The 11604-nt window shown below is 37.1% G+C and overlaps 1 protein-coding gene across 2 annotated transcripts; it reads left to right on the top strand.

The window, feature by feature from the left end:
- Positions 1-1348: 1348 nt before the first annotated feature.
- Positions 1349-10717, top strand: LOC132156760 (KH domain-containing, RNA-binding, signal transduction-associated protein 1-like). Of its 2 annotated transcripts, XR_009437495.1 has the most exons (11): positions 1349-1485; positions 2512-2633; positions 2723-2839; positions 2919-3065; positions 3364-3503; positions 3628-3868; positions 6928-7001; positions 7212-7270; positions 7460-7628; positions 9612-9665; positions 10424-10717. XR_009437495.1 is itself a non-coding variant. In XM_059565764.1 (9 exons), the coding sequence occupies exons 1-9, from the start codon at positions 1356-1358 to the stop codon at positions 7561-7563; spliced, it is 1134 nt and encodes a 377-aa protein (XP_059421747.1). In that variant the 5' UTR covers positions 1349-1355; the 3' UTR covers positions 7564-7922. The 2 variants fall into 2 exon arrangements, 1 of the variants encoding a protein (XP_059421747.1); XM_059565764.1 differs by lacking the exons at positions 9612-9665; positions 10424-10717 and having other exon boundaries at positions 7460-7922.
- The last annotated feature ends 887 nt before the right edge of the window (positions 10718-11604 follow it).

Below are 11604 nucleotides of genomic sequence, written 5' to 3' on the forward strand. Positions count from 1 at the left end.
ACCCTGCTTTTATGAAGCATTTCCTTCGACTACTGCATTCAGGAGACCAACACAAAGCAGACTCCTGGAAATCTACTCTTGTTCCCAAGCACCCATTCATCTATTGTCCTGTGCCAGATGTGTTGTAAACGGCCCCATTTATGCTTTTTTGTCCACTTCCTGCTCCCATTCTCACTCTTACCTTTTGTGAAACACGTCGACATGCTCTAATCAATATTCTTTTTGTCTCCAGTTTTCAGTTATATGTGGAAAAAAAAATTGTCCCACCAACATCTACCCATCGTTGCCTTTCTAATGCTAGGCTTTAAATGCTACAAAGTGTATAAAACAATTTTTTTTTCACCTAGTCTTTTGTGGATTGTCTTCATAGAATTAAACTGATTATAAATGTAGGCTATTTTAAGAATGGGGGTGATTATTAAAATCACTTAGATATGAAATTATTTTATCTGTATTGCGAGTCAATTAAAAAATGTCATGCTTTTTTTTTTAATGGTTGTGGTTCCACATAGGCTACTAACGGTTATATTACCATTCTCCCAAGGATCACATAAAACATAGCAAATATTAACCACTACAAATAGCAAACAGATCAGTATTTAAACAAAACATATTTTACAAAAACGCAATACAAAAACAATATGGGAACACATGATGAATAAAACTCTATTTAACTATTTATTTTCACATTTTCTAGTTGTACTTAATATTTGTGACCCTGGACCACACAACCAGTCATAAGTTGCATGAGTAGCCTATATTGTTTTGTAGCAATAGCTAACAATACATTGTATGGGTCAAAATGATAGATTTTTATTTTATTTAAAAGGCGATTTTTTTTCTCTCTCTCTTTTTTGTACTCTCAGATTCCTGATTTTCAAATAGATGTATCTCAGCCAAGCATTGTCCTATCCTAACAAACCACACATCAATGGAAAGCTTATTTATTCAGATTCATCAATAAATGTGAATATGCTGTATACAGTAATTACAGCTTTGCAAATGTAACCTTTATAACGTGCTTGATCAGTCAGTCGGTGTATATTATATCGGTTTTTTTTTTTATTTAGCTCATAATAGTTTGTGATTTTCCCCCCTTCATGGTGGGCCTAAGCTACAGCGATGTCGCCTGACATCTGTTACTTTTCTCAGCGGTGATCAGAACAGACCAATCACAGTAGGCGCCCCTCCCCCCAGTTCTTTTAATACAGAAACTGAAGCTGGTTTCGCCGTGTGAGGTCATTTCCACCAGTGCGCCATTAGCCGCCGTTTCCTTTGTTAGGACGAGTAGAAAAGCCTGTGCACGCGTTTCCACCTCCACACCCCTGCACCTGCTGTTTGAGTTCGTGAGCGACATGGATGCTAATAACGGCAACGCTAAGCGTAAGAACAGCGCCGGAGACAGTAAATATCTGCCGGAGTTACTTGCGGAGAAAGACAGTCTGGACTCCTCGTTCACGCACGCCATGAAGCTGCTCTCTGCAGGTCAGTGCTCCTTCCTTCATTATTCAATCATTCACGCAAAACTCGTGTCTGCAGCTTCTATAACTCTTATTAGATAGTGAAGTCACGTCTTTTACAGCTTGTTAGTTCATATTCAACGCGTGCATCGGTCAAAAGCACGGTTCAGGCCGCGTGCAGTGAATTTGGGCCTTGTTGCGTTTCCCTGGTTCGTGCCTTGTTTTATGCTCCGCTGTAATTTGTGTTTTGTGATGGTTTACATTGTTTAATTTCGAATATGTAAAAAGTATTTTGATCAATTTATGATCAAATGTTTTTTGTGTGATTCGGCTCGAGGTGCTGAACTTGCCCGCATGCAAATGTGTGAAATGTGCATGCGATTTCGATAGAGAATAACATGGTATCTTCAGATGCATTCAGACCAATTACACATAATAACCCGCACGTGAGGATTTTTCCTCCCACGATAGTTGCGTGTATGTGGATAACTTTGGCCAGCATCGTTTGCGTTTCCTTTGTGGAGAAGGAGGATAATCCCATGATGCATTGCTTCAAGCTTTGTAGGAGGGAAGAGAATCCTAGGATTGCAGACCGTACAAGAGACACGTGGGTTATAATTTAACCAATTATGTACCGAAAATCAATAAAATATATGCTATTTAGTATATTTTTTTATGCAAAATGTATTTTGTAGTTTACAATATACGGGCATTCCATTGATTCCAAAAAGCGCAATTTTTTTTTTTCATTGAATACCTTGACTTTTCCCCACTGCCTTTTTCTTAGTTTGTTGAATCAGAGGAGAGTTTCTTGTTAGAGTCAAGTTTGGCTGTGATGCATTGCATAAAAAATGTTATGGTTTTCAACCAGAAAGCAGTCTGCATTTTAAAACCATAATTTTAGACATTAAATCAGTGCTTATGACAAAGTAAAATTTTACCAATTTCTGTTGCTTTTTTTGTATGTTTGGAATTGTTGCAGTTTTCAAATTACTTTGAAGCAACGTTTAATAAAATTTTTGCTCTGAGCTGATCTTGTTTTCTTTTGCAGAGATTGAAAGGGTCCAGAAAGGTGAGCCCAAAAAAGAGTCCGAGACGTATCTGGATCTGTTCACCGCCAAGAACGTGAGGGTGAAAGAAAGAGTGCTCATTCCTGTAAAGCAATACCCTCGAGTAAGTCTTTACACTTCGTCTGAGTTTTGTCTGTACATTGCAAGGTCCTGTTGTTGGTTAACACCCAATTTCTCAATGTGTCCCCTCAGTTCAATTTTGTGGGAAAGATTCTGGGGCCGCAGGGCAGCACCATCAAACGCCTGCAGGAGGATACCGGTGCAAAGATCTCCGTGCTGGGCAAAGGATCCATGAGAGATAAGAACAAGGTAATGAACCAGACTGCAGCATTCATGTGTTTACTGTTAAAAGACCTGCTTAATAAAGATTAAATTGTGAAACCTGCAGGAAGAGGAGCTGAGGAAGGGTGGAGATCTGAAGTATGCACACCTGACCATGGAGCTACACGTGCACATTGAGGTTTTTGCACCAATTCCTGATTGCTACCTGCGTATGGCTCATGCAATGGATGAGGTCAAGAAGTTCCTAATGCCTGTAAGTGTGCATGCAAGCAAACTGGGGCTTTAACCCATTACTATTTTTCATATTTATCACTCGTTTCATTTGAATTAGAAATGCTAAGTGTAATTAAGTTTAGTGTTATGAATGTCCATTACAAAAATAACTAACTCAATTTAACCTTGTTGCAACACCATTTCTTTACATTTAATTATTTTAATGGACTTTCACCTGTGCTGTAATCTGCTGTTTAAATCCATTTGAAATCAAAAGTAACCCATTTAATAATTATTAGCTGATTTGCCTGCTTTATCCTTTTTTTCTTGGATGTCAGGTGGAAGGGCTTGATGAGATGCACCCGGATGCATTCATGGATCCAGGGTTTCTGAATGGCTCTCAGGATATTCATGGCCCTGGCAGAGGTCTCCCTCATGGCCGAGGTCGTGGAGGCCCACCACCCCCAATGGGACCTAGGTGAGAAAACTGTATCCATTATATAGCCTCTGTTACATACCATGCATCTCATAATATGATTCTCTCACATAATGTGAACAATCAGAAGTACATATGTAGTAAATCATATATATTTTGCTCAAAGGGGTCGAGGCATGCCGCCTCGCGGAGCACCCCGTGGAGGAGCGCCTAGAGGAGGTCCAGGGCGTGGAGCTGCAGCGAGGGGAGCCCCCGCAGGAAGAGGTGGTCCTCCGTCCCAAACACCAGCCAGAGGAGGCACAGGAGCCACCCGCTCAAGACCACCAGCCTCTGCTCAGAGGATGACACCAGCCACCGCTCTCTCCCACCAACAGCACCCAGCCAAACCTGAAACCTATGGCGAATATGTAAGTCAATATCCACAACACCATTGTTAACTTTAAGAAGTTTGAGTTTGATCAGAAGCGTTTTTTTTTTCTTTCAAATTCTGTTCTTCTAACCTTTTGTTCATCAAACAACCTTGAAAAACTAGGGGTGCACCGAAAGTTCGGCTGCCCGAAAATTTTCGGCCGAAATGGCATTATCGGTTTCGGGCCGAAATAAAAAAAACAGCCGAAAACGTAAACCGAAAATGAATGTCACCCGCCCCTCCCATCCGTGAGCAAGCGCTTAGGTTTCACTCACGGTCGAGCTGTTATCACGCGTCTGCCTATCAAAGATTAAGCATGTCAAAGGGCTGTCACAATCAAAAAAAGCTTGTCTCAAAAGCTGCACAATCGATCGGACCAACCAACACAAGTTTCGAAAACAGGGAATCGATTTTAACGGCCTTCTCTCGGAGCGCGTCCAGCTCGTCACTATACGCTCGCAGCGAACGCGCGTCACACAGCAACTGCAGGTTCTGACACACACACACACACACACACACACACACACACACACACACACAGAGCCTATTAGTGCATAATATCAATGTAGCCTTCAGTAATGTTTTTCATTGACGTTATGGCAGTCCACATTGCTGACTTGTGCGCGTCTCAAGCGCCCTCTTTACGTTCGCCCTAATGCCTGTTTAGTTGTCGGTGGATTTGCCTATATTTGGCGTTGAAAAACGGATCAACGCCAAATATAGGCAATTTACTAACGATTCAATGAACACTTTGCCTATGTCTCAAAAATCGAACAGGATTTTTTTTTCACAAGTGACAGCCCTATACGAGAGGACACCAAAGTTGCAATATGTAACATTTGTTCTGCAAAAATCTCCAAAATTGTGGATTTTTTTTTGCACAATTTTTAAAAAACTATTTTATTTGATGGAACATAACTTGAAGAATAATTATTATTTATATTTATTGTAAAATATATTTTATGTTTTATGTAACTGTTAATAAAAGTTTGATTATTATATTGTGATTTTTCAATTCAGATCCATTAAATCCAAGCAATATATATATATAAGTTTTTAAAAGAAGCCATTTTCGGTTTCGGTTTTCGGCCAAGTGCATCCTAAATTTTCGGTTTCGGCGCAGAATTTTCATTTCGGTGTATCACTATGAAAAACATAATTTTCCTAAAACGCACATCACATTCAGCCTCGCATCACAGGAATAAACTGCATTTTGAAATCGTTACTTTGAATTAGTATCTCACAATACCTTTTTTACTGTATTTTTAATCAAAAGCTTTTAGCTTTAGTGAACATGAGACTTTAAATTACAAAAAGGGAAGAAATTGAAACCACTCCAAACTTCTGTATGGTCATGTGCTACAAAACTCTTTGGCACATGGTTTTTTTTTTAAATTAAATTTACATTTTGGTTCATTACTGGTTTGTGACTATTTCCTTAGTAGAGACTTATGCTGAAATTTAGCATAAGTCTCTACTAGGACTGTGTAATTAAAATCGCATCTGCATGGATCTTATCACAACATTAAGACTGAAAATGTGCTTTACTCAATGCTGTCAAAATATATTGTGTAGAAACCATTGATATAGTCTGCAATTAAGTAGATCATGAAAAATGTGCATAGTATGTCTTGTACAGGAACTATTGACCTCAGTATAATTAAAGACAAATATTTCCAAAATGTTACATTGGTTTCCCCAACAAGCTAATCTCAATAGTTTTTTTTTTCCACTTTAAAGGGGTCATATCTTCTAAAATCAGCTGTTTATTCAGCTTTTGAGTGTTAATGGTCATACTATGAAAACATGCTTTAATGTCTAGGACCCGAAGTAAAAAAGTATTCACTTTAATTTGAACTAAATGTCAGCCTGTTTTGGGTGCGAAAAAAAACAAGCAAGACTTTGTAAAAGAACATAATGGGGCCCATTTGAAAGAACCATATGTTTAAGAATCAGACCACGCTGGTAGCTCTGTATGGCTTTTTTTGCTCTGCATTTAGCATTAGTCTCTACTAGGGCTGTGCAATTAATAGAAATCATCAAAAAAATCACGATTTGAGCATGCACGATTTTCTGAATCGCCTTATAGCACGATTTTCTGAGGCCCGACCTAGCGCTGTATTCTATCCGATCCAATGAGAATCCAGAACAGAACAGACTGGGCATGTGCCTACGTAACTCCAGGTTCACACACTCAGTCTGTGGTGCATAGTTTTTTCCGAATCTGAACCCATGTTAACGCATCAGAGCGTTCACACTGCACGTGGTGAAAGATGTGAACAAAGAAGGTTAGAAATAGAAAAGTGCTAAAATAATTTATATCCAGCACATGAGCATAGAGAGTGCACAGGACACAGTTTGAGCGAGATGAGACATTTTAAGTGCGTGCACTCTCTCCGGGTGATAGCAGCGTGTATCAGAGCACACGTGTCTGGTTTTGTGACAGAGTAAAGGAAATCTATGTGCGAGCAGAGAGATTCGTGCTCAGGCATTATTTTAATGTGCTTTTGTGTTACAATAATGCGCTCTCGCTGCTGCTTCTGCACCGCATGCACATACTGTATACACACTGCAGACACAGTACGTGTGAACCTGTATAATGTATAACAAATGTTTCAACACCTGAGGCACCGCTACAGTGAGCTCTATGACCAATGCATGGCAAGAAAGAAAAAAAATCCCTGGCCACAGGATTTATTTTTTGCTATGTCTAGACATTTTGTCACAGCTTTAATTCGTGATCATTTTGACAATGTTTGTTCTAGCGATATGTTACAACATTTTGATAAAACTCAAATTTGTTTTCTTTTGGAAAGTTTCCAAATCATACTGAATGCGTTTAAGACTGTAAAGCATGTAAAATCATAACAAAAATCGAAATCGCAATTTATCAAAGAAATCGCAATAGTTTTTCTTATATTGCACAACCCTAGTCTCTATCCACTTTGTAGAAACTGACGTTTCTTATTGCCATTGAAAAGATCAAACTTCTGGAGAGGTTTTTTTTATAAATTATTTAGTTTGTGAAACATCTCCATGTGTTCTGTGTTTTCTCAGGCATATGAAGAACCATATGCAGAGCCTTCCTATGAAGGGTATGAGAGCTACTACAGTCAGCCTGCTCCACAGCAGTGAGTGCTGTTTCTTGCTTTATTCCTCTAAATTTGTAGTGACTTCCAGTTAACTTATGAATTTCTTCATGCATTTCCAAGTTACAACAACATTTGAGCACAGTTTCTCAGAAGCCATGTAATTTTCTTCTCATGCAAAGTCTTACCTTCGGTCAATTTTTAGAATTTTTTTACAAAGCTGCTCTTTAAAATATTTTCTCTTCTCCACAGAGACACAGAGTATTATGATTACGGTCATGGAGAGGCACAAGAAACTTACGAGTCTTACAGTAAGACATTTCTCCTTTCTGCATGCATCAAGTGCAATTTGCAGCTTTCTTGGCACATGTTACAGCCAGATTATACTACAGATTCTAATGTAAAACCTTTATCATGCTTAAACTACACTGTATAAGATGCACTAAACTGCTGTCAGTTATCTATGTTAAGGGTGTGTGTTGTGTGTCTGTGTTTTCTAGCTGAAGATGACTGGGAGGGCGGAGCTTGGGGCGGCGCCGGTGGAAAGGCTCCGACTTCTCGACAGGGCAAATCGTTTCGGGAGCATCCATACGGCAGATTCTGAGAGTTGTCCTTCACTACGGTTGCCTGGCAACTTCCTCCCCTCGTAACCTCTTGTAACCACCTAAAGTAATTCTAGTTGTTATTTTTGTATTCTGTTTTGGTTAAGACTCATTTTTAATAATCTGAATCCACTCGATGTAGGATGATGACCATAAGTTCGACATGACGCATTTTAGATTTGCGATTTATATGCTGTGCTTGTTCTCTTTGCTTTTTTTTTTTTTTTTTTTTTTTTTTAAGTTTTGCCTGTTTTTGTTCATTTTATTTTAATGCTTAAGTGTTTTATCTGAAAAAGCTGATACCAGAATGCTAGATAATTAGCTGATGGCCATGTGTAAAATGATTGCTAAAAAAAGAGAAAACTGCTTCTTAATGTCACTTAGACTTATTCCAAACGTGCTTTTGTAAAGCATAACAAAAGCTCTCGAGGAATGCACAAAAATATTAGTTCCTGTACAAACCAACATGTTACTTTTTTTCCAAAGAACAAATTCCAATTTGGTTTGAGGCTATTTATTGTTAAAGTCTCGTAAACTTCGCATCTACTGATTCGTTTTGTTAAATGAGCAAAACAAATATCGCAAAGCTTGTAATTTACTTGTAGTCTTGCAAAAAGTACAACTCTCAAATCTTTGTTCGTACAATACTCAAATATTAGAAACTTGTTCTTTGGTGTTTATAAATTTGCAGTTTCTGAAATATTAGCAAAATTGTGTGCATTTCCTAATTAGGGAACTAAATATGTCCAAAATGTCTCCCTGTCAGTTTGTCAATAAAGCATAGTTTTTTTTTTTACAGCCTTCAAAACTTTTGTATTTGACTTATTAAAGTGCTAATTCATCTCACAAAACTGTCCAAATGTTGCAAACTGTAAAAACTGTCCAAATTCTGCATGGATTATATAACATCACAACATTAAGACTCAATGCTGTTCAAAATATATTGTGTATAAACCGTTGATAAATAGCAATTATTTATCAAGTAGATCGTGAAAAATGTGCATATTATGTCTTGTACAGGAACAATTGACCTCAATATTAAAGACTATTATTTCCAAAATATTACTTTGGTTCCCCCTAACAAGCTAATCTCAATACTATTTTCATAATTTTAAAGGGGTCATATCTTTAAAACCATTTGTTTATTCAGCTTTTGAGTGGTCATACTATGAAAATATGCTTTAACGTATAGAACTCAAAACCAAGTAAAAAAAAAAAAAATCACTTTAATGTGAACTAAATGTCTGCCTGTTTTGGTGCAAAAACAAGTTGTTTGATTTAATATGACCCCTTTAACAAAAAGTAGTCAAACTATTCAACATTAACAATGATTTATACACAATACGAAGAAGATCTTGGAATTTCTTTAATGTGTTTATACCTGTTTTAAAAGCAATAACCCTGTTGCAACCTTGCATCAGGGTCACTAAATCCCCTCTGATGTCGCAGAGACTCTACATATGTCTTCTATTGAAAGGATCTTGAGGTAAGACCTGCAGAGTCACCTCTAAAAGCACAGATAGATTCCCCTTTTTAAAAGGTAAAGTATACATGCACAAAACAATCTAGATGTTTGGTGCTCTGGTAATTTTCGTGCAAAAGAAACGGAATATGTATTGTTCAACCAAATTAAGCACAAAGGCTTTTGTAGCTCGGGAAGAAAGTTTGACCAAGATGATTCAAATGTTGCATTCGCTGAATTAAACCACAAAATTGGAAAAGGCGTAAAGTGTAATGCAAGCTTCAAAAAAAGGTAATATCAACCCTAAATTTCTTTCTCAGCACAAATGTTCATTTACTCATTTCCACACAATCATTGCAAATTAAAAAGTCAATATTCCTAAACCTGGCTAATGCATCCTAATTTATTTATTTTAACCAAATTAGTTTTTGGTCAAAATTACACAGTTCTTGTAGTGGTACAAAATAGAAAAAAAAGTCCTCAAATCTAACAATTATGTAATGAGTTGTGTGTAGAGTTGGCCTTGTGTGAAAGGGAGTTGTTGATTTGTGAGGTTTTGTGTACTAATGCGTCTTTTGTGTTGCTCAGTGACCGCTGCCGAGAGGTTCTTTCCAGGCTGGCTTTACCAGGCAGCTGCTACAGGTGAATTGTTGGTGTGTGTGTATACATAATTAATGACTTGCAAGCATGCAAAATTTTGAACAAGCAAATGTGAAAAGTATCCTTGGTAAATTGTACATGAATAAGAAATCTATATAACCTCTTGAGTTAACTGGATCTGTGAATTTGAGCTTCATAGTTTAGTCAAATGGCTTGGTCAAAATTTTTTTTTTTTTTTTTGTAGTAGGCCAATCACCACAAGTGTTACCAGGTGGGGAAAACTTTTTTTTTGGTAGGGGAAGTTCTGTTTTTGCAAGTCGGCATGTTTAGTCCAGTGACGTGACATTTAACTAGCATTGTGGCAAAAAGCTCCTCTTGATCAACATGATTAACACCACAATGAGGATTAATCTGGATCTGCCCCCGACCCCACCCTCCATTCCGCATGTATCACATTTGATAACCATGATACTGAACAGTGATCTGAATCCTGTTGTACGATCATTATATGAAGTAGTTTTCTTGGTAAAATACGCATTTTACCCTGGCAACACTGTCTATAGTACAGCTACAACATTACACTGGGCAGAGATCCATTGGAACCCTGACAATGGATATGCATTTGGCAGTATTTTTATATTAATATCATGTTTTATATATTTGGTGGTTAGAAAAGTGCATTCTGGGGTTTTTGTAGCACCATAGTTTCCTCCATTAGCATTTTGGGAATTCTTTTGGTCATGCATGCTTGTTATATCGTCTATAAAAACTTTAATTAGTCATCTCTCTCTGTGTTGCAGGCTTTTGGTGCCCTTTTGTCCCGAAGAGGAAAAGGAGAGTGCCTTTTTATACAATCACTTGTGACACAGGAATGTTTTATTTTTTTTTTGTGTCTTTTTAAATTATTATCGTTACTTTTTATACATCCACTTTTTTGGATCCCAATAAAAGATTTTAACAGTTTTGACTTTTGTGTTACTAAATGTTTCCAAAGTAATTGGTATTGCAGAAGTGTGCACAAGAATGCTTTAAGTGAAGAGCTTATTTGGCTGTTGTAATCTAAATTTAGGGACTTCAAAAAAAAATAGAAAAATTGTTTGTGATAATTTGGGGGGGGGATATGAACAATTAGAAAATGTTTTGCCCAATGTTGTGGTTAACTTTGTCTATTTGGCCTTAATCATTCTTTAAAACTATTGGCAACTTATTGCTGCAATCAATCAGTCAAATTAAAGTTTGTCAAGAGCATAGTAAGCTTGAAATTAAAGTTTTAAGATCTTTAATTAGAAGTACTTATAAAAGTTTGAAGGCCATCTGTGACCCTGGACCACAAACCAGTCTCAAGTTGCTGGGGTATATTTGTAGCAATAGCCAAAAAAAAAACCTTTATAGGTCAAAATTATAGATTTTTCTTTTATGCCAAAAGTCATTAGGGTATTAAGTAAAGATCATGTTCCATGAAGATTTTGTACATTTCCTACTGTTTATCAACTTTAATTTTTTATTAGTAAATGCATTGATAAGAATTAATTTGGACAACTTCAAAAGCGATTTTCTCAGTATTTAGAAATGTATTTATTTTTTTGCACCCCACATTTTCAAGTAGTTGAATCTCAGCCAAATATTGTCCGATCCTAATAAACCATACATCAATGGAAAGCTTATTTATTCCGATTTCATATGGTGTGTGTGAATCTCAATTTTAAAAAATCAGACTTTTAAGACTGGTTTTGTGATCCAGGGTCACATATAGTCTTAGTCTGACATCAGCTGATGGATGAAAATATTGCATGTTTTTTTTTTTAAATACTGACCTTAATAAACTATTTTGCGTAGCAGGTGTCTGCATATAACTACAAGAAAAAGACGATTAATAAAAAAAAATGCCCTTCATTCAAAATGTATGTTGTTACCTGAGTGATCCATGACTGTTTTCATGTTTTGTGATGGTTATCTGCGAGTCCTTTGTTTGTCCTGAGCA

Source organism: Carassius carassius, chromosome 14, assembly GCF_963082965.1.
Source record: "Carassius carassius chromosome 14, fCarCar2.1, whole genome shotgun sequence".
NCBI lineage: Eukaryota > Metazoa > Chordata > Actinopteri > Cypriniformes > Cyprinidae > Carassius > Carassius carassius.

Coding starts and splice junctions, on each gene's coding strand:
- LOC132156760 (XM_059565764.1), top strand. CDS start 1,356: ATGGATGCTAATAACGGCAACGCTAAGCGTAAGAACAGCGCCGGAGAC. Junction 2,840..2,918: donor CCATGAGAGATAAGAACAAG/GTAATGAACCAG, acceptor TGAAACCTGCAG/GAAGAGGAGCTGAGGAAGGG. Junction 7,271..7,459: donor AGAAACTTACGAGTCTTACA/GTAAGACATTTC, acceptor TGTGTTTTCTAG/CTGAAGATGACTGGGAGGGC.